At 47.5% G+C, this 26,570-nt stretch overlaps 1 protein-coding gene across 4 annotated transcripts in view; it reads left to right on the top strand.

The window, feature by feature from the left end:
• The window catches only part of LOC137656882 (uncharacterized), a 246,518-nt gene that overhangs the window by 127,392 nt on the left and 92,556 nt on the right, over window positions 1-26,570 (top strand). For all 4 annotated transcript variants that reach the window (XM_068391252.1, XM_068391254.1, XM_068391251.1 and 1 more), the window contains one exon: window positions 15,977-16,135. In XM_068391252.1, coding sequence (XP_068247353.1) covers window positions 15,977-16,135 — 159 coding nt within the window. The remainder of the gene's footprint in view (window positions 1-15,976; window positions 16,136-26,570) is intronic.

Here is a 26,570-nt window from a genome sequence, read left to right as displayed (position 1 = left end):
AGGCTCTACTACTGCAGCAGTTCCACCGGAGACAGCGGCCCCATTAATTGAGGCGGTTAGAGCAACCATTCTAACAGAGGAAGAGGTTTTATTGACGGAGGACGCGCCCTTTCTAGATCTGGACGACGAACCCATGGATGAGCAGGTAGGTGGTGATGTGTTGGTGGACCCCCTTTCACCCCACACTCCTTCCTCTACTGCTTCCTTTCACGGCTTTGATAAACCTACGGCTTCTCCTCGAGGTCCCTCCGTCCCTGTACGACCCAAGGTGAAGCCATTATCAGTGTCACCGGTCCCGGGACCCTCAAAGGATCCTGATGTTCATATTACTGTACCTAAAACAGTGACTCCTAAAAACTCGAAGCCCGCTAAGTCCAGGGCTTCGTTAGCGGATCGGGCTCGGGAGCCCGCTTTATCTGCCACCATGGTCAGGGATTTTGTAAAAGAGCAGATACAACAGCATCTACAACAACAGTCTAGGACAGACCAAGGAGCTATGACGGAGCTCAAAGATATGGTGGCGAGTCTGATCCGTTCCGGAACTCAGATCCCTCCTCCTTCAGCCCCAGACGCATCGAAGTTACCCCCCTTCGATAAAAACAACCCTTGGAGGTTTGCCTTACATGCTCCATATATAGATGGTGCCATAACTCTGGAGGGCATAGGCACCCGCCCTTTAGAGGACCTAGAATTTTACCCTCCGGGACTAGAATTCCCATTCAGTGGCTTCATCCGGTTGAAAGAACATGCCTTGGTTAGGTTAGACAAGGTACCGAAGGAAACGGTAATATTTCCTAAAGAGCAGGCCCAAGCTCTCTGGGCCAGGACGTTGTCGGACTGGGGGTGCACTAATTCCAAGCTCACCCCACACAAAGGAGCCTACACCATATTTACAGCTTCTCCAGTTATTACCTTGCCTATTACAGATAAAGTGGCAGCTCTTACTTTTCAAGCTATCAAAGAAGGTTCTGCCATGCCGGCTCTTAAAGAGACGGACCCCACCTCCATGCTCATCCCGAGTACTTCTACTATCTGGGACGATGCCCCCTCTACTTTCACAGTAGGGAAGTTAGACCCAGACTGCGCCTCTAATCTGTTTTCCGAGAAGCTTCCCAAATTACCGGAAAATCTTCTCAAGACTGAGTTTGAGGCACGGAATAGGTTAGCTAGGTCTCTCCACTCCATTACCTCCGTGGAGTCTCTAGCCTCGCTTTATCCGACTGAGACCTTGTTCCGGGTATTCACAAAGAACCCTCACCCGCATACAACCCTAGCTACGAACCCTCAGGTCCCTTTCGTGGACACCAGAGAGGTAGCTACAGGGCTAGAGGACAGTTCCGTCAACGAGGCGGACCTAGAACAAGGGGTTCTCGAGGAGGGAAGTGACATAGATTCACTCCCTTGCAATGATATAGTCCCGGTAGGGGGGAGACTTTACCACTTTCGAGACCATTGGACCTTCAGTCTGTGGGCTCACAGCATAGTCTCCAAAGGCTTGTGGTGGAAATGGTCACAAGGTTCTCCTCCTCCACCAGTGGCCTTCTTCCAGAAACCCACTACCATTCTGAGAGAGTACACCACCGAGTTACTAAAGAAAAAAGCAATCAAACGGGTTCGATCGCTGAAGTTCCAAGGGCGCCTATTCACAGTTCCGAAGAAAGGCTCGTCGGCGTTGAGAGTGGTCCTGGACTTGTCAAAGCTAAATTCTTACATCCTCTGCGACAGGTTCCGGATGTTGACCATCTCTCAGGTACGGACCCTGCTTTCCCGTGGGGCCGTCACCACCTCTATCGATCTTACCAACGCCTATTATCACGTACCAATAGCTCGAAACTTCTCTCCTTACCTAGGTTTCCGCCTAGGCAGGAAAGCCTTTGCGTTCAAAGTCATGCCCTTCGGCCTCGACATTGCACCCAGGATATTCACGAAACTGGGAGAGACAGTGTTAGAACAACTCAGGAACTAAGGGATTCAGATCGTTGCTTATCTGGACGATTGGCTCATTTGGGCTCGGTCGGCCCTGGAATGCAACAGAGCTACGAAGAAAGTACTTCGTTTTCTCGCCAACCTGGGATTTTGGGTCAATCTCCAAAAATCCCGCCTACTACCATCAGACTGCTTCGAATGGTTAGGCATAAAGTGGGACCTTGCACGGCACAAGCTGTCTCTACCTCCCAAAAAGGTAAGAGAAATAGCTTCCAAGATCAAGAATTTTCTCAAACACAAACAGGTGTCCAGAAGAGCCTTAGAAAGAATCCTCGGCCTTCTTCAATTCGCTTCAGTAACAGATCGACTATTGAAAGCCAAACTCAAAGACATCAATCGAGTTTGGAGAAAGAGAGCCACAGTACCTTTAAGAGACAAGGTCTCAAAGATCCCCTCTGTCTTGAAAATGAGACTACAGCCATGGTCCGAACCGAGGAACCTCTCCAAATCGGTTCCTCTTCAATTCCCACCCCCAAAAGTGACAATTCATACAGACGCGTCTCTGAGTGGATGGGGGGGTTACTACGAACATCAGATGTTTCAGGGCTCTTGGTCACCCGCCATGAAACACTTCCATATCAATGTTCTCGAAGCCATGGCAGTGTTCTTGACCCTGAAGAGACTCTCTCCTCCGAGGTTGACCCACATCAGAGTAGTGTCAGACAGCACAGCCGTAGTACACTGCATCAACAGAGGAGGATCCAAGTCGCCCAACCTGAATCAGATCCTGGTCACTATCTTCGCCTTGGCAACAGAAAAGAACTGGTTCCTGTCAGCAACCCACCTAGCGGGAGTCCAGAATGTGATAGCGGACTCACTATCCAGGACGAAACCACTGGAATCAGAATGGTCTCTGGACATAATTTCATTCCGGTGGATACTCAGGCTGGTTCCGGGCCTCCAGGTAGATCTATTCGCAACTCAGATGAATCACAAACTTCCGTGTTATGTGACACCAAACATGGACCCTCAGGCTTATGTCATAGATGCATTAACCCTGGATTGGAACCATTGGAGGAAGATTTACCTATTTCCACCAGTGAATCTTCTAATGAAAGTATTGCACAAACTACGCTCCTTCTGGGGGGCAGTGGCCTTAGTAGCACCTCACTGGCCAAAGAGCAGTTGGTTTCCTCTCCTCCTCGAGTTGAAACTCCGACCCTTCCGGATTCCATTCCCCAAACTGACTCAAGTAATCCAAACACAGACTGTGTCAGATTCCTCAAGGATAGCCAAAACCCTAACTTTGTGGACTTCATGAAGTTTGCAGCTCATAAAGACGCAAACATTGTCCCGGAAAACGTTCTCTTCATCGAAGCGGACAAAAGGGACTCGACAATTCGTCAATATGATTCGGCTGTTAAGAAATTAGCAGATTTCCTATAGAATTCAGACCATACTCGTTTTTTAGGTTCCTATTTGACAAGGGCCTGGCAGCTAGCACTATAACCACCATCAAGTCAGCTTTGAAGAAGATCTTCCTTGTTGGGTTTAACATTAACCTGGCGGATTCCTATTTCTCATCTATTCCAAAAGCATGTGCTAGGCTTCGGCCTTTGGATCGGCCACAAAAAGTCTCTTGGTCTCTGAACAATGTCCTCAAACTTGCGTCAGACACGGACAATGAGACCTGCTCTTATATCACTCTGCTTAGGAAGACTCTATTTCTAACAGCTATGGCCTCAGGTGCTAGAATCTCAGAACTAGCAGCTCTCTCACATAACCCGGAAAACATAGATTTCCTCCCTACAGGCGAAGTACTGCTTTCTTCAGACAGAGCTTTCCTAGCTAAAAATGAGGACCCGCAGCATAGGTGGTCCCCTTGGAAGATTATCTCTCTTCCGCAGGATCCTTCGCTGTGTCCAGTCACTACTCTCAGGACCTTTTTAGCTAGATCTGCCACCCGCTCGTCTGGCCCCTTATTTATCAGGGAACAAGGGGGTACTATGACCATTCAAGGTATCAGACAACAAATCCTCTACTTCATTAAACATGCTAACCCGGAATCATTTCCCCATGCTCATGATATACGGTCAATAGCTACCTCCATCAATTACTTCCAGAACATGGACTTTGATGACCTTAAAAAATATACGGGTTGGAAATCTCCTATGGTTTTCAAACGCCACTATCTAAAGAACTTACAGGCCCTTAAATATCCTACGGTTGCAGCGGGGAGTCTTATCTCTCCCTATTAAACTCTGATTATTTCTTTATTCCATCTCTTCTCTCCTCCCTCCTACCCACCTCTCACACCACGTCGCCACTCTCCTGGGTGGTTCGTTAGCCCTAAGTTATTTACCATGTTTAATTCCTATGATTTAACTGTTATTGTAATTACCATTCCTTTAAAGTTTAGATATGCTTAGACATGTAAGATTGATACCTTTTGCGACTGGACACTCAGGTGATCCCTTGTCTTCATTTATTTTAGCCTTACGTCCCCTATGCCTATGGCTAGTTTGTAATTTTATGTTTACTTACAGTATTATATTATTGGCTTACATGGTGTTTGTTTTCTCCTTATTATGTTATTATTGTATTGGGCTTGGAAGGCATTCTCTGGTACATTTTCACCGGCCGTCACAGGCCGCCCCAGAAAAGGGATTTTGACGAAGGAAAAATCTATTTCTGGGAAGAGGCCTGTGACGCCCGGTGAAACCCTTCCCGGTTATTTGGTACGGACCCACCCCCTTTTTTCCTTGCCAAGCCATATGTTCTTGCAGAAGGATGTCCTAGAGAGCGCGCGTGGTAGGTGTCGGGGGGGTAGTCCAATTGTGTTCTCTAGGGCCTGTCACGGCCCTCCCCATTGATGAAGGGATTATCTAAATGGAAGACAGCCTGTGAATAGTGGTTTCACACGCCCTTGCTAATACACGACACCTACAAGGTGTTCGCGCAAGGGTTGTAACCTCTGCATTCCATGCTTTTATCTTTCTCTAGTATATTTGGAAGATTTATATTAGAAAAGTGTAAGAAGGACCCTTTTCACTGGGCATCACAGGCCTCTTCCCAGAAATAGATTTTTCATTTGTCAAAATCCCTTTATTGGCTCCAGTTTTTGGAAACCATAGTTGTTCCAACACGAATACTTACCTCGAACTACTTTCTTTAGGAGTTACTGGTAATCTCTCTACCGACCAGAGTTTTGCGTAGGTTACCCCCCACCCCGCTTTCTAAGGAGGCCTACCCCCGGCATTAAGGAATGTGCCCCGAGGGTAGGCTCAACGTAGGTCGCTGCCCGGCTGGGTCAGACTCATCATTAAGTTCTCTGGTCGCGCGGTGTGAACACCTCACTCTCGTTCTCTATCGATCCTTTGTGTGCGTTCTAGTGCCCCACGTGTTCCCAGCGTGGTAACTTGCGTTTTCCAGTGTACTTTTCCCGGGTGTTCCTGTGCGTTCACCTTCCACCCGTGTGCTTACCCAGTGTATTCCTTGATTCCCTTCAAGGAATTAATAGCTGAAGGGAACAATTTAACAATAAATCATCCTTCCTCCCCTTATCCTCTGTGTTCGCCGTGTAGGGGCAGCTTATGTTCTCCTACAGCCACGTGTCAGGACTACTAGTCCTGGAACGTAGTGCAGTGGGTGCACTTCGGCACCAAGAGGAAGAATACATCCAAGAGGCTCATAGGAAGACGAGCCTCTCCTCGCCACTTACTTCCCGATGCCTCGTCGAATAGAGCTTCTTATACAGCCATCTTCCCCTACCCAGAGTAGGGGACGAGGTAAGTCAGTTGCGGGGAAGTGCCCATTGCTCTTCCCCAGGAGTTTGAGTGGGTGCGGTATAGCACCAAGAAGAAGTAGGCGACGAAGGGGTCGCCTAGGAAGACTAGCGCCCCTTCCCCCCTTGCTTCGCCGGGCGTCTCGTCTGACAGAGCTTCCCTACCACCCTCCCCTACCCAGAGTAAGAGACGAGGTTGGTCTGTTGTGGGGAAGGTAACTCCTAAGAAAGTAGTTCGAGGTAAGTACTACTTTCGGGAGTGTGTTGGGAGACGGAGTCCTGGTGCAAGCAGGCCACATCTCCTCTGATGACCCCATGTGGGGGAAAAATGTCCCTAATTCTTCTCCAGTGTCTTTGGCGTATTTTCCAGTCACTTCTGCAGCCGAGGGCATCGCCGAGAAGGAGCCTCCCAAGTCTGTATTGCAGCGTTCCCCGGACCGGCAGCCCAGGGTTTTTCTCGCCACGAAGGCCATCCTCCAGACGCAGATATAACCCTCGCAGGGAGAAATGCGAGAAGGCCTCTTCAGGCAGGCGTAAGGACGCGAAGCTTCCGGTTCACCCCGCCAGCGGGTGGAACCGTGCTTCTTTACGGGCAGCCTGGCCGAATCAGCACAGCTGGTTCAGCCCTCGGACTTAAAGGAACGGTTCCCTCCGTCGGGTCAGCCCATGGGGATCCGCGTCCTCGTCCCCCAGAGAGAATACACGAACGGTAGTCCTCGACGGCACGGCGATGCCGGTTCTGACCCCCGAACCTGGTGCGGAGGCTCCCGCCGGGGAAGACCGGTACCACCGCAAGGGAGTGCCTGGTATTCCAGAACCGAAGCGCCCGGTGGGGAGTGCCCGGTGACCCGGCTCCTCGGGATCAAGCCGTAGGAAGGACTCTACAGGTAGGCGTAAGTCCTCGAAGCCTCCGGTTCACCCCCCCCAGCGGGGGGAAACGCGCTTCTTGTCGGGCGGCCTGGCCGAACCAGCCCAGCTGGTGCGGCCTTCGGGTCGGAAGGAACGGTTCCCGCTGTCGGGTCAGCCCACGGGAACCGCGTCCTCGGCACCCAGAACCCTTGGGCGGACGAGAGTCCCCGCTGAACCAGCGATGCCTGCGTTAACCCAGGCCCCTGGTGCGGATGTCCCTGCAGATGAAATCCAGTACCTCGGTAGGACGGTACCCTTGGCACCAAGAGCTAGACGTCCAGTCGGCATGCCCGGTAACCCAGCTCCCCGGCCCCAAGCCGAGACCTCGGCTGACGGAAGGAAGGGTTCACCAACGGAGGACTCGGCCTATAGGAGGGTGGTTGGCCTTATCAGAAGACACCACAAAATCGAGGAACCTTCAGCTACAGACGAGGATTACTGGAGGTCAAGCCTATTAAGAATTATGCAGACCCCTACCCAGCCTAAGACGTCTCTAGCGCTGCCTCTAGCCCGAGATCGGGTCCTAGGGCAGGAGTATGTAGACAAGGTGGTGGCCAGTAATGCCGAAGCCCCCAAAACCCAGAGTTCCTCAAAATTGCTATAGGGCCTCAGAACCCAAGGCAAAGAAGGGCGTCGCCCTGGCCCCTGTAAGGTGGAGTCATCCATCGCCATCCTGAGTCAGGGCGTCTCAGATGATAGGTCCTCTTCGGCCCCGGTCTGTTTCTCGCCAGCAGAGGCCTCCATGATGGAGGAGATGTCGAGAGATATAGTGAACATCTCCTCTTGGCTGGACTGGTGGGCTTCCACCTTGGTAGGGGTACAGCCTCGTTCGACCCCTCGGAACCTGACCAACAAGGCCTCCTGAGAGACCTTATTACCTCCGGGGGTAAAACCCTTAAATTTTTAACTTACCAGTCGCTCGCCCTGACGGCTAACTGGGTACTCCATAAAAGAGACACCGTACTGACGAAGGTGTCCCGGAAGGTACCAGACAGGGAAGCGCGGGCCATATGGAGCTTACCCTTGTGGAAAGAGTCCTTGTTTCCCCTGAAGGAACTAGAGGCCATCATGGAGAAGGTCTCGAAGAAGAAGGAGTCTATCAACCCCAGACCTACTCCTTCGAGGAGACCACCCTACAAGAGGTCCGTCTCGGATAGTGCCGCGACGTCCTAGGCCTCTCCCAGCACTACGAGGGGAGAGGCTCCCTCTTCCTCCTGGTCCGCAACGCCTCAGCCCTCCCGCAGGGGAGGTCCAGCGCCTTCAAGCTCCTTCAGGTCGGGTTACTCTGCCTCTAGGAGAGGCCGATCAGGCTGCTCCTCCAGAAGAAGATAGAGTGGGAGGCCCCCTACCCCCGCCCAAGCCTCGGGTTGGGGGTTGCCTCAGACTTCATTGGCAAGCATGGAAGGCTCACAGAGCAGAGCCTTGGACAGTGTCCATACTAAGGAGAGCTACAGACTTCCGTTCTTAACAGAACCACCCCCTCTTATCCCGGCCAGCCGGGCGGAATGGCTAGCTCCCAGAGACCCGTTAAAGAAGACCGCCCTTCAAGAGGTGTCCTCCATGTTAGAGAAGGGCGCCATGGAAGAAGTTCTTCTCCCAGGGCCAGGTTTCTACAGCCGTCTGTTCCTGGTAGAAAAAGCGATGGAGGGGGGGGTGGAGACCGGTTATAGATCTGTCGGCTCTCAACAAATTCATCAAGAGGACGGACTTCAAAATAGACACTCCGAAATCAGTCCTGCTGTCCTTGAGGGAGAAAGATTACATGATGACCATAGACCTCAAGGACGCATACTTCCAAATTCCGATCCACCCCTCGAGTCGAAAGTTCCTCCGTGTGAAATGGGGCTCCCAGATCCTGCAATTCAGGACCCTTTGCTTCGGACTGTCAACAGCGCCCCAGGTGTTCACGAGAGTCTTCACGACTGTCTCAGTGTGGGCTCACGAACGAGGCATTCGCCTCATCCGATACCTGGACGACTGGTTGCTTCTTTCCGCCTCAAAGGGCCTCTTGGAGGAACAAGGGATGATACTCCTCCAGTTTTGCAAGGATCTGGGGATCGTAATCAAACCTATCCCCATCCACCAGAATGAACTACTTGGGAATGACATTGGATACCATTCTGGGAAAAGCCTTCCCTTCGGAGGACAGAATAAGAAACCTCATGAATATCATTCAGCCATTCCCGTCAGAGCGTCCCAAGAGAGCGAAAGACTGGCAGAAGCTGATAGGTCACCTGGTCTCATTGGAGAAACTAGTTCCCCAAGGGAGGGTAAGGCTCAGAGCCATACAATAGAACCTGAAGAACCTCTGGTGCCAACTGAACTCACAACAGGTTCTAATCCCAGTCCTACCAAACACGAGACCCTCCCTGGAATGGTGGCATTGCCGGTCGAACTCACTCAAGGGGATGCCCTTCGGGAGCGATCCACCCGAGTTACTACTGTTCACAGACGCCTCCAACCAAGGGTGGGGAGCCCATCTCCTCGACGAAACAGCACGAGGGACCTGGTTGGACGGGGAGAAAGAGCTCCACATCAATGTCCTGGAGTTGAAAGCAGTCCAGAACGCTTGCCTACACTTCGCGAGTCTGCTAAAGGGAAACACTGTGGCGTTGATGTGCGACAACGCCACGGTAGTGGCATACATAAAGAAACAAGGAGGCTTGAAGTCCAAGGAGTTGTGCGATCTCACCATAGAAAGTCCTAGATTGGGCAGAAGAGAACCAAGTGGTATTGTTAGCAAGGTTCATTCCCGGGAAGAAAAACGTACTGGCCGACGGCCTCAGCAGAGTAGGCCAGATAGTTGGGACAGAATGGTCCCTTCTCCCGGAAGTAGCCAAGCTCATCATCCAACGTTGGGGTTCCCCGGTGATGGACCTCTTTGCAACAAAACTCAACGCCCAACTCCCCGTATTTTGCTCTCCTGTGCCAGACCCGGAAGCAGCCTTAGAAGACGCCTTGCAGCACAAGTGGGACAATCTAGATGTGTACGCTTTCCCCCCTTTCACGTTGATAAGGCAAGTGCTCAACAGAGTAAGGACAGCCCGAAACCTAAAGATGACTTTGGTAGCGCCCTGGTGGCCGGAGAGAGAGTGGTTCGCGGACCTAAAAGACCTAACGAGTCAACCACCGTGGCCTCTGCCCGACAGGTCAGGCCTTCTGCATCAACCTCATTTTCTCAAGCTCCACGACAACCCACTCTCCCTACGTCTTCACGCCTGGAGACTATCGAGCGGCTCCTGAAGAAAGAAGAATATTCTTCTTCCACGGCTAAGAGAATGTCTCTATACCTGAGAAAGTCGTCAGCCGCGGTCTACCAGGCTAAGTGGGCCTCCTTGACGAAGTGGTGCTCTGAGAGGCACATTAAACCTCTTAAGGCCTCTGTCCCAGACATAGCAGATTTTCTGGTATTTCTTAGAGACAAGGTGGGAATGTCAATCCCAGCCATAAAAGGAGTTCGGGCCGCCTTAGGCCAAGTCTTCCTCCTGAAGGGCATCGACCTGGGGGCCTCGAGACATATAGCGATGCTTGTCAAGAGTTTCGAGCAGTCCTGCCCCCACAGGCGAGTAGGGTGCCCCAGTGGGACTTAGCCAAGGTCCTGAAGATGCTGTGTCGTCCCCCCTTTGAACCCTTGAAGGATATCGTGGACAGAGATCTCACCCTCAAGGCCGTCTTCTTGCTGGCCTTGGCGTCCGCTAAGAGAGTGGGAGAGATCCATGGTCTGTCATACGACGTTTCTCATTCGAAGGGGTGGAAAGAAGTATCCTTCAAGTTCGTGCCTTCTTTTGTGGCCAAGACTCAGAACCCAGCAGTCTGGGATCCGAAGTTCGAAGGTTTCTCAATTCCTGCCATCCCTAAGACGGGTAATGCAGAAGATTTAAAATTATGCCCTGTACGAACAATTAGAAAATACCTTGAAAGAACAGCTCATCTCCGCCCAGGCATCAAGATCCTCTTCGTTTCCACAGGTATTAATAAGAAACAAGTTGCCAAAAACACCATTTCCTTCTGGTTGAGACAAGTTATTGCCAGAGCCTACAAGGAAGATGGCATAGCAGTGCCAGGCACCCCCCCCCCCCCCGGCCTCATGACATCAGGGGCCTGAGCACCTCCTTAGCCTTTGAAAAAAACATGGCAGTGGGTCAGATCCTGCGAGCAGGTACTTGGTCGAACCATTCAACCTTTACTGCCCATTACCTCAAGGCCTACTCGAGGAAGTCCTTAGACGGGTTCTCCATTGGAACAGTCATCTCCGCCCTCCAAGCGGTGTAACGGTAAAAGCCCCAGGCGCGATCAAGGCTAGCAACCGGTAGGCACAAGTGCGGTTTCCTACCTCCTACCCAGTTGCTTCCTTGCCTCTTCGGGGAGTACCGACTGATACCATATGATAACACATTCTTCACGATTACGCTACTGGAAGGAGCGTCAGAAGAAGTTTTTCAAAGGGTGAGTACTTAGACACTAACGTGAACTTTTGTGTAGTTACCCTCGCATCCGCTTTCTTGTAGGTCCCGTTATCCCTGGGCCTCTTGGCCTCCACGTCCCGGGTCAGGGGGTCAGAATAGCACTCCCGCCTCCTAAAGTGTAAGTCTCCTAAAGAAAGTAGTTCGAGGTAAGTATTCGTGTTGGAACAAATCAAAAATTTTAAGTAATTTTTATTTTTCCTAACATACGTACTTACCGAGAACTACTTTCGGGTAATGGCCCTCCCTTCCTTCCCCGAGTGCCTCTCTTCCCTTGCTAGCATTGTGCTAATCCAATAGAACTTAATGATGAGTCTGACCCAGCCGGGCAGCGACCTACGTTGAGCCTACCCTTGGGGCACATTCCTTAATGCCGGGGGTAGGCCTCCTTAGAAAGCGGGGTGGGGGGGTGGTAACCTACGCAAAACTCTGGTCGGTAGAGAGGAGATTACCAGTAACTCCTAAAGAAAGTAGTTCTCGGTAAGTATGTTAGGAAAAATAAAAATTACTTAAAATTTTTGATATTTTCTTTTTATGAGGGCTCAAACATTGAGTAACTTATATATCGTCAAACGTGATTTTTGAGTTAAAATAACCTCGGCTGCTGTTTTACCTCCTCTAGCGTTTTTAGTCATTTTTGACTCTCCCAGTATTATCTCCAGCACCTTTTGCAAGTTATGCAGACTCACCTGCGCCTGTATCTCCAGCACCTTCTACAGTTTCTCCTGGCTCATCTTCTCCAGTATCTCAATAACCATTAGCAGTGTTTCCTGCTTCTCCAGCTTCATCATCGCATTAAACCTGTCTAGCTACCCATTGTAATGTCTCTTCCAGTGTCTACTCCAATCAAAGGGGTAAAGGTAAGGAGTTATAATTTTTTTATTGTTTTTTATCATTCATATGTATATTTATGCCCTCCATGTTTTCTTTTGTCCGGATTGTTTCCATATCCTACAAGTATTTTTATGTCTAGATTAACTTTGTTATACTGCATTACCATAGGGGGTTGAGGTCGGTACTTTTGTACAGTGTTGTATTAAGATGTGTTCCAACTACAGTACTGTCAAAATTTGATCGAGACCATAACAAAGCGAACGGACCCACATCTTAAACTAAGGACCCCCTGTACTCAAAGAGGAAGGAACAGTCCTTCACCAGGTACCCAACACCGCACTGTGAATCTGAACACTGAGTCTGACGATCACCAAGGAAAGGATACAGTGTTGTCCCTCTTTTGGTAGTTCGGTAGTGTCAGGGAATAGCTCCAGACATGGAATAGTATCACTTATGGCCTGGCCCATCATTTTTACATTCACAAATTTGTTATTGGATTTTTGAGTCTGTAACTGGAGTAGAATGAATAATCCCCAGAGCCTTGGAGTCTGACTATGTAATGCAATGAAGGTCCTCATGGTTCCTGAAGGTCTTGGCCATCATAATGTTTTTCAACTACCCACAGTTTCAAACTTGACCGTTATACTCGTGGTGTGTTTCGCAGTGTGAGTGTCCAGATTTGCAGACCTGAAAGACTGTACTCTGGTCAGAATCTTGGAGCTATTTGCCTTTCCCTTTGGATATTCAGGCTTCGATTCTTTTGCCCCTAACTATGTCTGGCATAGGATGTCAACCTGAGTGGCTGAGATAGAGGTGACAATTGCTCAACCTGATTGCTACTAGACAAGAACTCCTGACTGGGTTAGGGAAGGTCATGGCCTTCTCCTGTTCCCAGCAAGAACCTCCAGCAACTTCTTCCTCCAGGAGGGGCTAGGCTCGGTCACTTAGTGCTACGTGCTTCCATACCTCCTTCCAGGCTCAGTCTAGGAAGGGGTTAGGAGAAAATAGAGAGTTGGAGAGTGACGCACAGGTTGTCTCTTCCTGTCAGTAGGGGTTTACCTGGATTTCTCTTGCCTCTCAATCCCCTATATGAATATAGTCTAGCCTCTAGACCTAACTTCCAGGTTCTATCACTGGCCATGACAACAGAGGTGGAATAGTCCTGGATTCTTGGGTGAATCTCTCCTCTAGTCCTCTCCCAACAGCTTCATTTTGTTTCTAGGAAACTGCCTTCCTCCAATACTAAGTCTTTTATTTAAAGAAGAAAAATCTTGCATTGGAATAGGAAGAAATAGAATTAGTATTTAGTTTTTTTTCATATGTTATTTATCCCTCTTCAGCCACCCTTCTATGTGATGTAGTTAGACACATATGTAACTTCCCCCCTCCTACCGTCTACTAACTACTGTACCTACATTGTTAATTCAACAACTGCTCCAGCTCCTCTGAAGACACTCCTATTTACGGGAATTGGGTTTGTATAGTTTGTATGGAAGGAGAATATTCCGGTATGAGAACTTCTGGTAAGTTATTAGGAGTTCTTTCTTTTAAATGATGATCATGATCACTAATTGAATCACCCAATTTATGCTTACTGAACACTTGTTATCCCTTTTTTACATTCTTTCATTATTTTCACAAGGAACCTACTCGGAGAGGACTGCTTTTTCCTTTTCTTTAAAATGGCGTGAAAATAAGCCATTGCATCGTCTTTTAATAGTCGCTGCTCACCCTGCCGAAGCCTTATGTGGGTGAATACTGCATGGGTGGCGTATGAGCACCACATGACTGCTTTCTGTGCATCACATGATAGTCTTGCTCATACCCGTTTACTAAAAAATGCCCAAATAGTGGGAAATATTTACTCACAAACTGATGTAATACTTGTACAGTATCCAATACAAATTTGCATGCTCATACAGGTATTCCTATTTGCTTGTATCTAAGGTTACTTGTAACTGGAGATTCCACTGTGCTTTGGAGGAGCAGGAAGAGTTCTATTTCTGCTCAGACTGGTTGCAGGGCTGGCAATACCTTTTATCTTGCCAACTGATCACATGCCAGACCTACATTCTAAGATCAGAGAAAACCACTGGCCACGGAGGCAGAGGTGGAAATGTTCAAAGTTGGAGAGAGAGAGAGAGAGAGAGAGGAGAGAGAGAGAGGAGAGAGAGAGAGAGAGAGAGAGAGAGAGAGTGTGTGTGTGTGTGTGCGCGCGCGCGCTCCTTAGCAAAAGGGGGTCATCTCATGCGATTGGTATTGTAGGAGTGCCCTTCTGGTTGGAGCATTTCGTCAGTAGCGTACTGACTTCTTCATCTACCTCTGAGGAGAGAAGCTCCACTCAGGTCCTTATGTGAAAGGCTATTGCTCAACCTTGAACCTGATTTCCTTGTTGGAGATGTTCATACAACTGAGGAGTTTTGATCAGTCTTCCCTAACCCAGGAACTCGGATCCTTAGAGCGGGATGTGAAGCTCGCCCTCAGGTCTACTTGTATGAGCTCATGAAAAGTTGGTTAGCTTTACAGCCTTATAAAATCAAACACTGAGGGATGTTTGATCTCTGGTTTTCTATCAGAGTTTGAGGTCAAAACCCAGAACCCATCTGCCGATGACCCTAGGTTTGAGACCTCGATCCACTTTCGCCAAAACTTTGCCAGGAGGCATCAAGATGAGATGCTTCTGTGTCCAGTGTGAGTCTTGCAATGATATCTGAAGAGGAATCTGCAGCTCAGGCCTAATTGTTGCCAACTTTTTGTTAGCAACGTCAGGAACTAGGAGTAGGAGAAGGTATCCATGAATACTGTTTTTTTCTGGTTTCATAAGACTGTCAAACAAGCATATGCATTGTTCGATGAGGGAGAGACTGGCCAGCTTTAGCAAAACCTCACGATGTCTGGGGTATCGGCCCATTGATCACCTGGAAGAGCCGATTGGTCTTACAGGTGATAGAGGTAGATGTCTTGAGATGTTAGACCATGTTCACTGCTTTTTATCTTAAGGAAGTTTGAAAGTCCTTGTACACTTTCTTGCTTGGCCTTGTGGTGGCTGCAAAATGTAGACAGCTAGCTCCATCACAGGACAGATAAGCATCTTGTCTTAAGGTAGCTCTTTTGGCATTTGTCTAGAATGAAAGGTAGAGTATTTGGCTCCTCTACATCATCCTTCTTTCCTGGGGATGCAACAGCAACAACATTTCAGTGTAATATCAAAAGTCAGAGCTAGTAATCTTCATAATATAGCAATCTTTCTTCATAGATAGGGTCTGTGAAGAAATAAATCCTTCATGCCCCTTTAATACGGATGGAATTGATTATTGTCTACCTAGCACATTTTCTTATGATGTGCCTGGTATGGAATTTCAGACATTTCCCTACTTTGGGAGATAGGTTTTTCTGATTTAGTACTGGTTTTCATAAAAAGTACCAGCCCAGGCTCTAACAGCTGCTGCATCCCAATGATTAGCTGAATGGAAGTTTTGTGGATTTGTCATCCTCGTTCCTGCACGAGTCCAGGAAGAATGACATTTCCAGGAGGTAAAGAACCGTCCAGTTTGGCTCAAAAGGACTGTCTCACACCAAGGAATGAGTCTTCATGTTAATTGAAACAATGATTTATATTTTGCATAGGAACAAATAAGAAAATTTTAAAAGTAATTTGTACTTTTTCTTGCTATACAAACCTAAGTTTTGAGAAAATTCTCCTCTCCTCTTAACCATCCTCCTGCAGTCCTGAGGTCAAAGGTCAAAGTAGCTTGAGTCGGTTGTTAAGGCGGGCTGGACTATCCTCTCATTGTTCCAACTTGCCATGAAATACCTCTCGTAAAAGACTTAGGATCCTATCGCTAGGAAAAATGCAAATTAATTATTAGATTTATTATGCAATATTTTCTCTAAATCTATAACAGTATATGTTTAGTCTTTTAGTAATGTTTTCTCATAGTCATCAATATGAAATGGAATAATTCACTGAATTATACTTCTGTTTACCATCTTAAATTTCCTTTTGTTTTAATGATTACCTTTAGTTTTTTGCTGATATTTTGATTTTGGTTCCATGCAGATGGTTCTGAAGATGGTTGAAGACCTCCCTGCTACCCAGCTATTGCCATTAATTGAAAAGCATTTATCTTCAGGACAAGATGAAATTCTCAAGACTCCTGATTTTAATGTACAGATGACCTCGGTGTTCAATCAGTTAGCAGATGACATTTCTAACAAAGTAAGTACAAGTTTTTCTCAACAGCATTTTTTGCTAGTGTCATCAGACCTAGTGTTATAAAATGTTAGAATATCCTAAAATTTTAGATTTTATTCTCTGAAAACATACCAAATCAACAAATCATATAAAATACACAAAACAAAATATACTACATTTGTAGTTATAAAAAAAAATCACATATTTCCTTAAACAACAAATGAAAGTGATAAAAAGGGTAATAGAATTTTAATAAAAATTTCATATTTCTATACTGTACTCGCCTGATGTTCACATTGATTCTTCTTCAGAAGCCTTGATTAATTGACAATTGCCTGTAAAATTATAAAAATTTTCCATTTTCTTTCTCTTCAATAATTACATGCCCTTAAAGGATGGAAAACTCTAACGATAAGTAGCAAGAAGCCCAGGTTGCCATGTCAGTTAATCGACTTCAGTCATCTCTGTCAACCGGCTGCGATCGTATGCTTCCAGATTGTTTACATACTGCACTTCAAGATGTCTTCCCATGCTTTAGTCAGCAATTATTGCTTGGAATTTACACGGATATTATTTCTTGGGGCTTATTCTGTTTTGTTCCCATAACTAACAAACCTTCCGGTATTTATGTGGATTCTCTTTCAGAGGCAGCTGGGGGTAGCCATTAGACTTTAATTGCAAGGTGGCAACCCTGCCAAACCGCTCGAGCGGGTAGGCTCGTGGGTACCCAGCCACCTCTATATATACTCTCACAGCATTGAGAGACTTCTTTTTTTTCTTTTGTCTCAGTTGAGATTGGAAGTGTCGTCTCTCCTCTTGACTGTCATTGGACTTTTTAAATTTTGCTTTTTCTTTTCAGGTGTGCGTGTCTTCTTTTGTGATCGTCTTTATCATGCGAACTTGTTCAGGGCGCGAGGGTGCCGCATGTGGGATCTTCATGTCCCTCTGTGACGCGTTCTCCAACTAGAGTAGTTACTACAAAGAGTCCTCCTCTGTCAACTTCGTCAGACGTAGGTGCTTCTCGGGGGCATCAGGAATGCGTTAAACATTCCTTTTACTCTGGGGCTCCTAGTGCTCCTGTTGCAAGCACTTCTGGCCGTGAATTATGTCAGTTGACGCGTGAAACTCGCGATTTTGCTTGTGAATTAGTATTTCACAAACAAATTGGCAATTTCCGCGAGCGATTCACGAGCAGATCTGTTGGAACCGCAAGCAAGTGCGGTACCAACACCTTCGCCTCGTCCTTCTGTGTCTTCCACCTCCAGCGGAAGACCGTCACCCTTCCCAGAATGGTTCAAGAAGCCCCCTTATAGGTTCGCAAATGTTCCTATTAGTCGGGACCATCCTCCGCGTCCGAAGGAACATGTTCCTCTGCTTCAGAGGTTATCAACCCCGTCGACTGGAGCTCCTTCTAGAGTTCCACCCAAAGGACACACTCCTTAGGAATTCCAGGGTTTACCTAGAGGTTCATAGCTGCCTCCATGGGTGAACATTTTCATGACCACCCTCCTGAAGACTGAATGTGGCTCCTACACCATCACAACCTCCGACTGTCTCAGTCAAGGCAACCCCTAGGATCCCCCTGGAACCTTCGTCGGGTTCATCAGTTGGGAGTCAGGGCCCTAGGAGGAAGTTGACGGCAGACAGAGTGCGCAGATTACTTCCAACCCGATCGCGTGCTGAAAGCCTCAAGAAATTGAGGTAGTGCCTCCGGACCAACGTCCAGTTTCTGTACCTCCTCCAGAGAAGGAGCATTCACCTCCTACTGCCAAGGCTTCGTTAAGTGCCTCCCTCGAAGACCTCGCAGTTTCCCCCTCCTTAAACCGCTGAGGAAGGTTCTGTCCGTAGGGAATCAAAGGACATGAAGACAAAACCTGAGAACGCCACTCCACGGGAAGCTAGCTTGCCTGAGGCACAGAGACGGTCCCCTGTGGCAGGTCCCCCCAGTGATTCTGTTGACAACCCCGACCTACCCCAGGCTCTGTATGTGAGCTTGGAGGTTGACGACCCCTTAGACTTGGAAGATGAGAATTTTCCAAAAGCGGCCAGTCCGAACTATCACTCCAAACTGGAGAGACGTGAGACAGAACATATCCTTTGGCAGGTCCTTGCCTGTATTATGGCAATCAACAGGCTTTCCACTCCTGGTTCCACCATCCAGGAAGGGAAGGATATGGTTTTTGATGAGATATTCAAGACCCAGAACCATTCCAGGTCCAAAGCAGATCTGCCCTGGTCCAAGGGTTTGACAGCCGCCTAAAGGAAAGCCATCGCCCAGATAGTTAGAACTTCTAGTTCCTTGTGGGCAGGTTCCTCCTCTCGGTCCCTTCCACTTCCTTTTGTTTAACAAAGGAAGTATTACGAGATGGAAGGGGAACCACATTCCACCGTGACCCTCGACCCTTCGGTAGAGTCCCTAACGAAGGGTGTACCAACTCGGACCCTCTTCTCTCTGAAGGCCTCCCTCTCGGCAGTTGAGCTCCTGAACATAGAGAGAGGCGTGAAGTACACCATGCAGGGTGCTTCATGGCTCGATCTATGGTTGGGATCCTTAGGCTTCATGGTTCACTCCCATGATCTTTCGAAGGAGTCGGTCAGGAAGACTATGGAGTCTTTCTTGTTGTCAGGTACATGGATTCTTGAGTTCCTATAGCACCACATCGTCAACCTGTGGGCAAACGCCATTCTCAAGAGAAGGGATACCATCATAGGTATATTCCACAAACAGGTGCCGAAAGTGGAAGTCTCTCGGTTGAGAAATTCCACCCTCGAGGGTTCATCTCTCTTCGTTCCGGAAGAGATAGTGGGGGCTATTGAGCGATGGAGGAAATCGTCCAACGATTCTCTCCTCCATAGGGTCATGACATAGCAGACCCATAGTAGACCTTCCCAGTATTCTTGGCCTTAGCAAGCACCTTCCTCTACTCATCAGTCAACTTTTAGGCCCTTCCAAGGTGTCAAAGCAACCCTTTCTATCTAAAGGACAGAAGGGGTCCAAGTCCTTCAAAGGAAAGAAGGGAGGAAAGGTAGGTGGCCTAGGTGGTCATTCCCAGTAGGAATGGTATTCCTCATCACCTATCACCTGTGGGAGGATGCCTACAGCGCCACTGGCAGAGATGGCAGATCCATGGGGCAGATCGCTGGACGGTCGAAGTGAACGGCATAGGGTATTGTGACCCATTCATTCAATCTCTCCCTACCCTGACTCGGGATCCAGTGCATCTAAGCTTCTATGCGAAGGGATCCATAAAGGAGCTAGCCCTCATGGCCGAAGTCCAGACCATGTTGTAGAAGGACGCTCTCCAGGAGATTGCGGATGGGTCCCCAGGCTTCTACAGTCGAATTTTTCTGGTGAAAAAGATGACTGGAGGCTGAAGAACAATCAACGATCTCTCCTCTTTAAGCAAATTTGTTCAAAGGACTAAGTTTAGAATGGAGACGGCAGACACGGTCATCCAATCGGTTCGTCCAAGGAACTTCATATGCACACTGGATCAGGACACATACTTCCAGATCCCAATCCATCCATCTTCAAGGAAGCATCTGAGATTCATACTCAAGGAAAAGACTCCAGTTCAAGGTTCTATGCTTCGGTTTTGCGACAGCTCCTCAGGTATTCACCATTGTGTTCGCCCTAGTGTCATCTTGGGCTCACAGGAACAGCATCCGTCTTTTCAGGTATCTGGACGACTGGCTGATCCTAGCAGACTCGGAGACGACCCTTCGTCAACGGGACATGCTTCTTGAGTTTTTTCAGGACCTGGGGTTCTGATAGATCACGAGAAGTCATTATTGCAACCTTCACAGAGACTGGTATACCTCGGTATGATCATAGACACCGTCCAAGAGGAAGTCTTCCCATCAGACGAAAGAGTACACAGACTGAAAGAAGTGGCCGCACCCTTCCTCAGGAAAGAAGTTCTTCCAGCCTCTTGTTTGTTGAGTCTGTTAGGCCATCTAACCTCTCTCATTCGTCTTGTTCCAAACAGCTGCCTCAGGATAAGATCCCATAGATTCAGTCCCTTTCAGATTGCTAGTCTTCGTTCTGTAACCAATGACCCAGATCAGACTGAGTAGGTCTATCAACTCTGCTACAATGGCTGAGATGTCTTCGTTGGTATACGCCGATGAGCCTCTTTTTAAGATCTTGACGAAGTCCTTGCTTCACACACTTCAGTGTGATGGATACGACTTTGCAGTAGCTCGTCGTTCTTGCCGGAAGCACTTTTTAGCGGAGGCTTCCATTAGGCATGAGCCTAACAGGCTGATTAAAGCCTCGGTCTGGGGGGCAGATCTTTTCCCAGATGATGTGGTGAACAGCGTCCTCAGTGAGGCAGCCAGGGTCAATCAGACCCTCAGAGTTAGGTGGGGTCTCACCCCTAAGAGGAAATTCGAACCCACCGGGACGCAGTTTTGTGCACTTGCGCGTGCACACCATATGATTTTATTCTTATTTTTGGTAAAAGAATTCTGAAGATGAGAGCTTTCATCTGAAACTTGTTTGAAATTGTTATCCTTATTAGAAGTGGAGTTATGTTTGAAAAACTTTAGAGGCGTTTTTCTCGTTTTTTAAAAAAGGGATTTTGACGAAGGAAAAATCTATTTCTGGGAAGAGGCCTGTGACGCCCGGTGAAAGGTCCTTCTTTGTACCTTTCCTAATATAAATCTTCCAAATATACTAGAGAAAGATAAAAGCATGGAATGCAGAGGTTACAACCCTCGCGTGAACACCTTGTAGGTGTCGTGTATTTAACAAAGGCGTGCGAAAACCACTATTCACAGGCTGTCTTCCATTTAGATAATCCCTTCATCAATGGGGAGGGCCGTGACAGGCCCTAGAGAACATAGTTGAACTACCCCACCGACACCTACCACGCACGCCCTCTAGGACATCCTTCTGCAAGAACATATGGCTTGGCAAGGAAAAAAGGGGGTGGGTCCGTACCAAATAACCGGGAAGGGTTTCACCGGGCGTCACAGGCCTCTTCCCAGAAATAGATTTTTCCTTCGTCAAAATCCCTTTTCTGGGGCGGCCTGTGACGGACAGTGAAAAAGTACCAGAGAATGCCTTCCAAGCCCAATACCATAATATCATAATAAGGAGAAAACAAACACCATGTAAGCCAATAATATAATACTGTAAGTAAACATAAAATCATAAACTAGCCATAGGCATAGGGGACGTAATGCTAAAATAATATGAAGACAAGGGATCACCTGAGTGTCCAGTCGCAAAAGGAATCAATCTTACATGTCTAAGCATATCTAAACTTTAAAGGAATGGTAATTACAATGACAGTTAAATCATAGCAATTAAACATGGTAAAATAACTTAGGGCTAACGAACCACCCAGGAGAGTGGCAACGTGGTGTGAGAGGTGGTTAGGAGGGAAGAGAGAAGAGATGGAATAAAGAAATAATCAGAGTTTAATGGGGGGAGATAAGACTCCCCGCAGCAACCGTAGGGTATTTAAGGGCCTGTAAGTTCTTTAGATAGTGGCGTTTGAAAACCATAGGAGATTTCCAACCCGTAAATTTTTTAAGGTCATCAAAGTCCATATTCTGGAAGTAATTGATAGAGGTAGCTATTGACCGTATATCATGAGCATGGGGAAATGATTCCGGGTTACCATGTTTAATGAAGTAGAGGATTTGTTGTCTGATACCTTGAATGGTCATAGTATCCCCTTGTTCCCTGATAAATAAGGGGCCAGACGAGCGGGTGGCAGATCTAGCTAAAAAGGTCCTGAGAGTAGTGACTGGACACAGCGAAGGATCCTGGGGAAGAGAGATAATCTTCCAAGGGGACCACCTATTTTGCGGGTCCTCATTTTTAGCTAGGAAAGCTCTATCTGGGGAAAGCAGTACTTCGCCTGTAGGGAGGAAATCTATGTTTTCCGGGTTACGTGAGAGAGCTGATAGTTCTGAGATTCTAGCACCTGAGGCCATAGCTGTTAGAAATAGAGAATTCTAAGCAGAGTGATATAAGAGCAGGACTCGTTTTCCGTGTCTGACGCGAGTTTGAGGACATTGTTCAGAGACCAAGAGATTTTTTGCGGCCGATTCAAAGGCCGAAGCCTAGCACATGCTTTTGGAATAGATGAGAAATAGGAATCAGCCAGGTTAATGTTAAACCCAACCAGGAAGATCTTCTTCAAAGCTGACTTGATGGTAGTTATAGTGCTAGCTGCCAAGCCCTTGTCAAATAGGAACCTAAAAAATTAGATGGCTAAATTTGGAGTCATACGAGTGTGGTCTGAATTCTTTAGGAAATCTGCTAATTTCTTAACAGCCGAATCATATTGACGAATTGTCGAGTCCCTTTTGTCCGCTTCGATGAAGAGAACGTTTTCCGGGTCAATGTTTGCGTCTTTATGAGCTGCAAACTTCATGAAGTCCACAAAGTTAGGGTCTTGGCTATCCTTGAGGAATCTGACACAGTCTGTGTTTGGATTACTTGGGTTAGTTTGGGGAATGGAATCCGGAAGGGTCGGAGTTTCAACTCGAGGAGGAGAGGAAACCAACTGCTCTTTGGCCAGTGAGGTGCTACTAAGGCCACTGCCCCCCGGAAGGAGCGTAGTTTGTGCAATACTTTCATTAGAAGATTCACTGGTGGAAATAGGTAAATCTTCCTCCAATGGTTCCAATCCAGGGTTAATGCGTCTATGGCATAAGCCTGAGGGTCCATGTTTGGTGTCACATAACACGGAAGTTTGTGATTCATCTGAGTTGCGAATAGATCTACCTGAAGGCCCGGAACCAGCCTGAGTATCCACCGGAATGAAATTATGTCCAGAGACCATTCTGATTCCAGTGGTTTCGTCCTGGATAGTGAGTCCGCTATCACATTCTGGACTCCCGCTAGGTGGGTTGCTGACAGGAACCAGTTCTTTTCTGTTGCCAAGGCGAAGATAGTGACCAGGATCTGATTCAGGTTGGGCGACTTGGATCCTCCTCTGTTGATGCAGTGTACTACGGCTGTGCTGTCTGACACTACTCTGATGTGGGTCAACCTCGGAGGAGAGAGTCTCTTCAGGGTCAAGAACACTGCCATGGCTTCGAGAACATTGATATGGAAGTGTTTCATGGCGGGTGACCAAGAGCCCTGAAACATCTGACGTTCGTAGTAACCCCCCCATCCACTCAGAGACGCGTCTGTATGAATTGTCACTTTTGGGGGTGGGAATTGAAGAGGAACCGATTTGGAGAGGTTCTTCGGTTCGGACCATGGCTGTAGTCTCATTTTCAAGACAGAGGGGATCTTCGAGACCTTGTCTCTTAAAGGTACTGTGGCGCTCTTTCTCCAAACTCGATTGATGTCTGAGTTTGGCTTTCAATAGTCGATCTGTTACTGAAGCGAAATGAAGAAGGCCGAGGATTCTTTCTAAGGCTCTTCTGGACACCAGTTTGTGTTTGAGAAAATTCTTGATCTTGGAAGCTATTTCTCTTACCTTTTTGGGAGGTAGAGCCAGCTTGTGCCGTGCAAGGTCCCACTGTATGCCTAACCATTCGAAGCGGTCTGATGGTAGTAGGCGGGATTTTTGGAGATTGACCCGAAATCCCAGGTTGGCGAGAAAACGAAGTACTTTCTTCGTAGCTCTGTTGCATTCCAGGGCTGACCGAGCCCAAATAAGCCAATCGTCCAGATAAGCAACGATCTGAATCCCTTGGTTCCTGAGTTGTTCTAACACTGTCTCTCCCAGTTTCGTGAATATCCTGGGTGCAATGTTGAGGCCGAAGGGCATGACTTTGAACGCAAAGGCTTCCCTGCCTAGACGGAAACCTAGGTAAGGAGAGAAGTTTCGAGCTATTGGTACGTGATAATAGGCGTTGGTAAGATCGATAGAGGTGGTGACGGCCCCACGGGGAAGCAGGGTCCGTACCTGAGAGATGGTCAACATCCGGAACCTGTCGCAGAGGATGTAAGAATTTAGCTTTGACAAGTCCAGGACCACTCTCAATGCCGACGAGCCTTTCTTCGGAACTGTGAACAGGCGGCCTTGGAACTTCAGCGATCGAACCCGTTTGATTGCTTTTTTCTTTAGTAACTCGGTGGTGTACTCTCTCAGAATGGTAGTGGGTCTCTGGAAGAAGGCCACTGGTGGAGGAGGAGAACCTTGCGACCATTTCCACCCCAAGCCTTTGGAGACTGCTGTGAGCCCACGGACTGAAGGTCCAATGGTCTCGAAAGTGGTAAAGTCTCCCCCCTACCATGACTATATCATTGCGAGGGAGTGAATCTAGGTCCCTTCCCTCCTCGAGAACCCCTTGTCCTAGGTCCGCCTCGTTGACGGAACTGTCCTCTAGCCCTGTAGCTACCTCTCTGGTGTCCACGAAAGGGACCTGAGGGTTCGTAGCTAGGGTTGTATGTGGGTGAGGGCATCCAAACGGGGTTGGGTTGGGTACCTTGGGGAGCAGTGAGGTAGACCACCTGTTGAAGGTGCTACGGTTGTAGAGGTGACGAAGCAGCGGGAGACTGTGAAGACGAGTGGGTAATCGACGATTGCTGGTAGTGACCTCGGCTCGTCTTGTAATGGGCAAACCTCTGTTTCTTCCTGAAGAAGGTTTGCTTTTGAACCTCAACCCTCCTTTTGGCAGTGAGGCCCCACCTCGCTTGCAAATTTTGGTTTGCTCTCGCAGCGTCTTGTAGTACCTTGTTCATCTCCTCCTGAGGAAAAAGGTTCTTACCCCAGCAGGGGGAAGCTATCAGTCTGTTCGGTTCATGCCTGATCGAGGCCTCAGATAGAACGTGTTTCCTACAACTAACCTGAGCTGAACAAAACTCGTGTAAGTCGATTTGGAAGGACAAAGACAGGTTCTTTGTGAATACCCGGAACAAGGTCTCGGTCGGATAAAGCGAGGCTAGGGACTCCACGGAGGTAATGGAGTGGAGAGAACTAGCTAACCTATTCCGGACCTCAAACTCAGTCTTGAGAAGATTATCTGGTAATTTGGGAAGCTTCTCGGAAAACAGATTAGAGGCGCAGTCTGGGTCTAACTTCCCTACTGTGAAAGTAGCGGGGGCATCATCCCAGATAGTAACGGTACTCGGAATGAGCATGGAGGTGGGATCCGTCTCTTTAAGAGCCGGCATGGCAGAACCTTCTTTGATAGCTTGAAAAGTAAGAGCTGCCACTTTATCTGTAATAGGCAAGGTAATAACTGGAGAAGCTGTAAATATGGTGTAGGCTCCTTTGTGTGGGGTGAGCTTGGAATTAGTGCACCCCCAGTCCGACAACGTCCTGGCCCAGAGAGCTTGGGCCTGCTCTTTAGGAAATATTACCGTTTCCTTCGGTACCTTGTCTAACCTAACCAAGGCATGTTCTTTCAATCGGATGAAGCCGTTGAATGGGAATTCTAGTCCCGGAGGGTAAAATTCTAGGTCCTCTAGAGGTCGGGTGCCTATGCCCTCCAGAGTTATGGCACCATCAATATATGGAGCATGTAAGGCAAACCTTCAAGGGTTGTTTTTCTCGAAGGGGGGTAACTTCGATGCGTCCGGGGCTGAAGGAGGAGGCATCTGAGTTCCGGAACGGATGAGACTCGCCACCATATTTTTGAGCTCCGTCATAGCTCCTTGGTCTGTCCTAGACTGTTGCTCGAGACGGTGTGATATTATAAGCCTCATATATATTTAAATCTTCTAATTTGTACTATACCAAACTACTCAGTGCAAAAAAATACAAGTACAATACTGTATGCTGTGTGTTAATGTATTGATAATGTGATGTCATCCAATATGATGATAGTAATGAAACTATGAATAAATACAAAATAATTTTATCACAAACACCTGCAAACTATTTGGTGCTAAGTTCATAATTTCATCCCCTTGCTGTGTGAAGATATTACAATTGAATTTCATAAGGATTCTTCCATTGTAAGTGGTTACAGTCTGAAATATAAAAAAAGTCTTTAATTTATAACTAGTATGTCATGCAGATATTAGAGTGTTTCTGCCACATCTGCAATATTTTCTTCTCAGTAAGAGATATTAAGTGAATGGGAAAGAAAAAATGTCAGTGTCTGATGAGTGCTTATGTTTTACATAAGTGGGCAAAGGAGAGTAAAGAAGTGTGTCTCTTTAAATGGGTTTTATACATATGTGAGATATATCCTGTAATCTAAGATTTAAACTATTTGTTTTGTATTTAGAAGAACCATTTTAAGTGTATGGTGTGTTGAATACTGAACACTTGACTCTAAACTTCTAATTTATGATATGGCTTGCATTGATTATATATCTATAAGTAATGGTAATATGTACAGCATTCATATTTTTGTTTATAACACCATTAGTGCACAAGCCATAAAGACCCTGGTTAGACTTGTCATCATCCAGCCGGGGCCAACATTTCTCAGCATTGGTTCCTATATACTGTAAGCAAGCAAAATGGAAGTACCTTGGTCAGAACTTCAGGATGATATTTAGAGTGTAGAGTTTAATATTTTTCAATGT

The sequence above is a fragment of the Palaemon carinicauda genome, chromosome 17, assembly GCF_036898095.1.
Source record: "Palaemon carinicauda isolate YSFRI2023 chromosome 17, ASM3689809v2, whole genome shotgun sequence".
NCBI lineage: Eukaryota > Metazoa > Arthropoda > Malacostraca > Decapoda > Palaemonidae > Palaemon > Palaemon carinicauda.
Note: the sequence above shows the minus strand (reverse complement) of the source record. Positions and strands in the feature narration are given on the sequence as shown.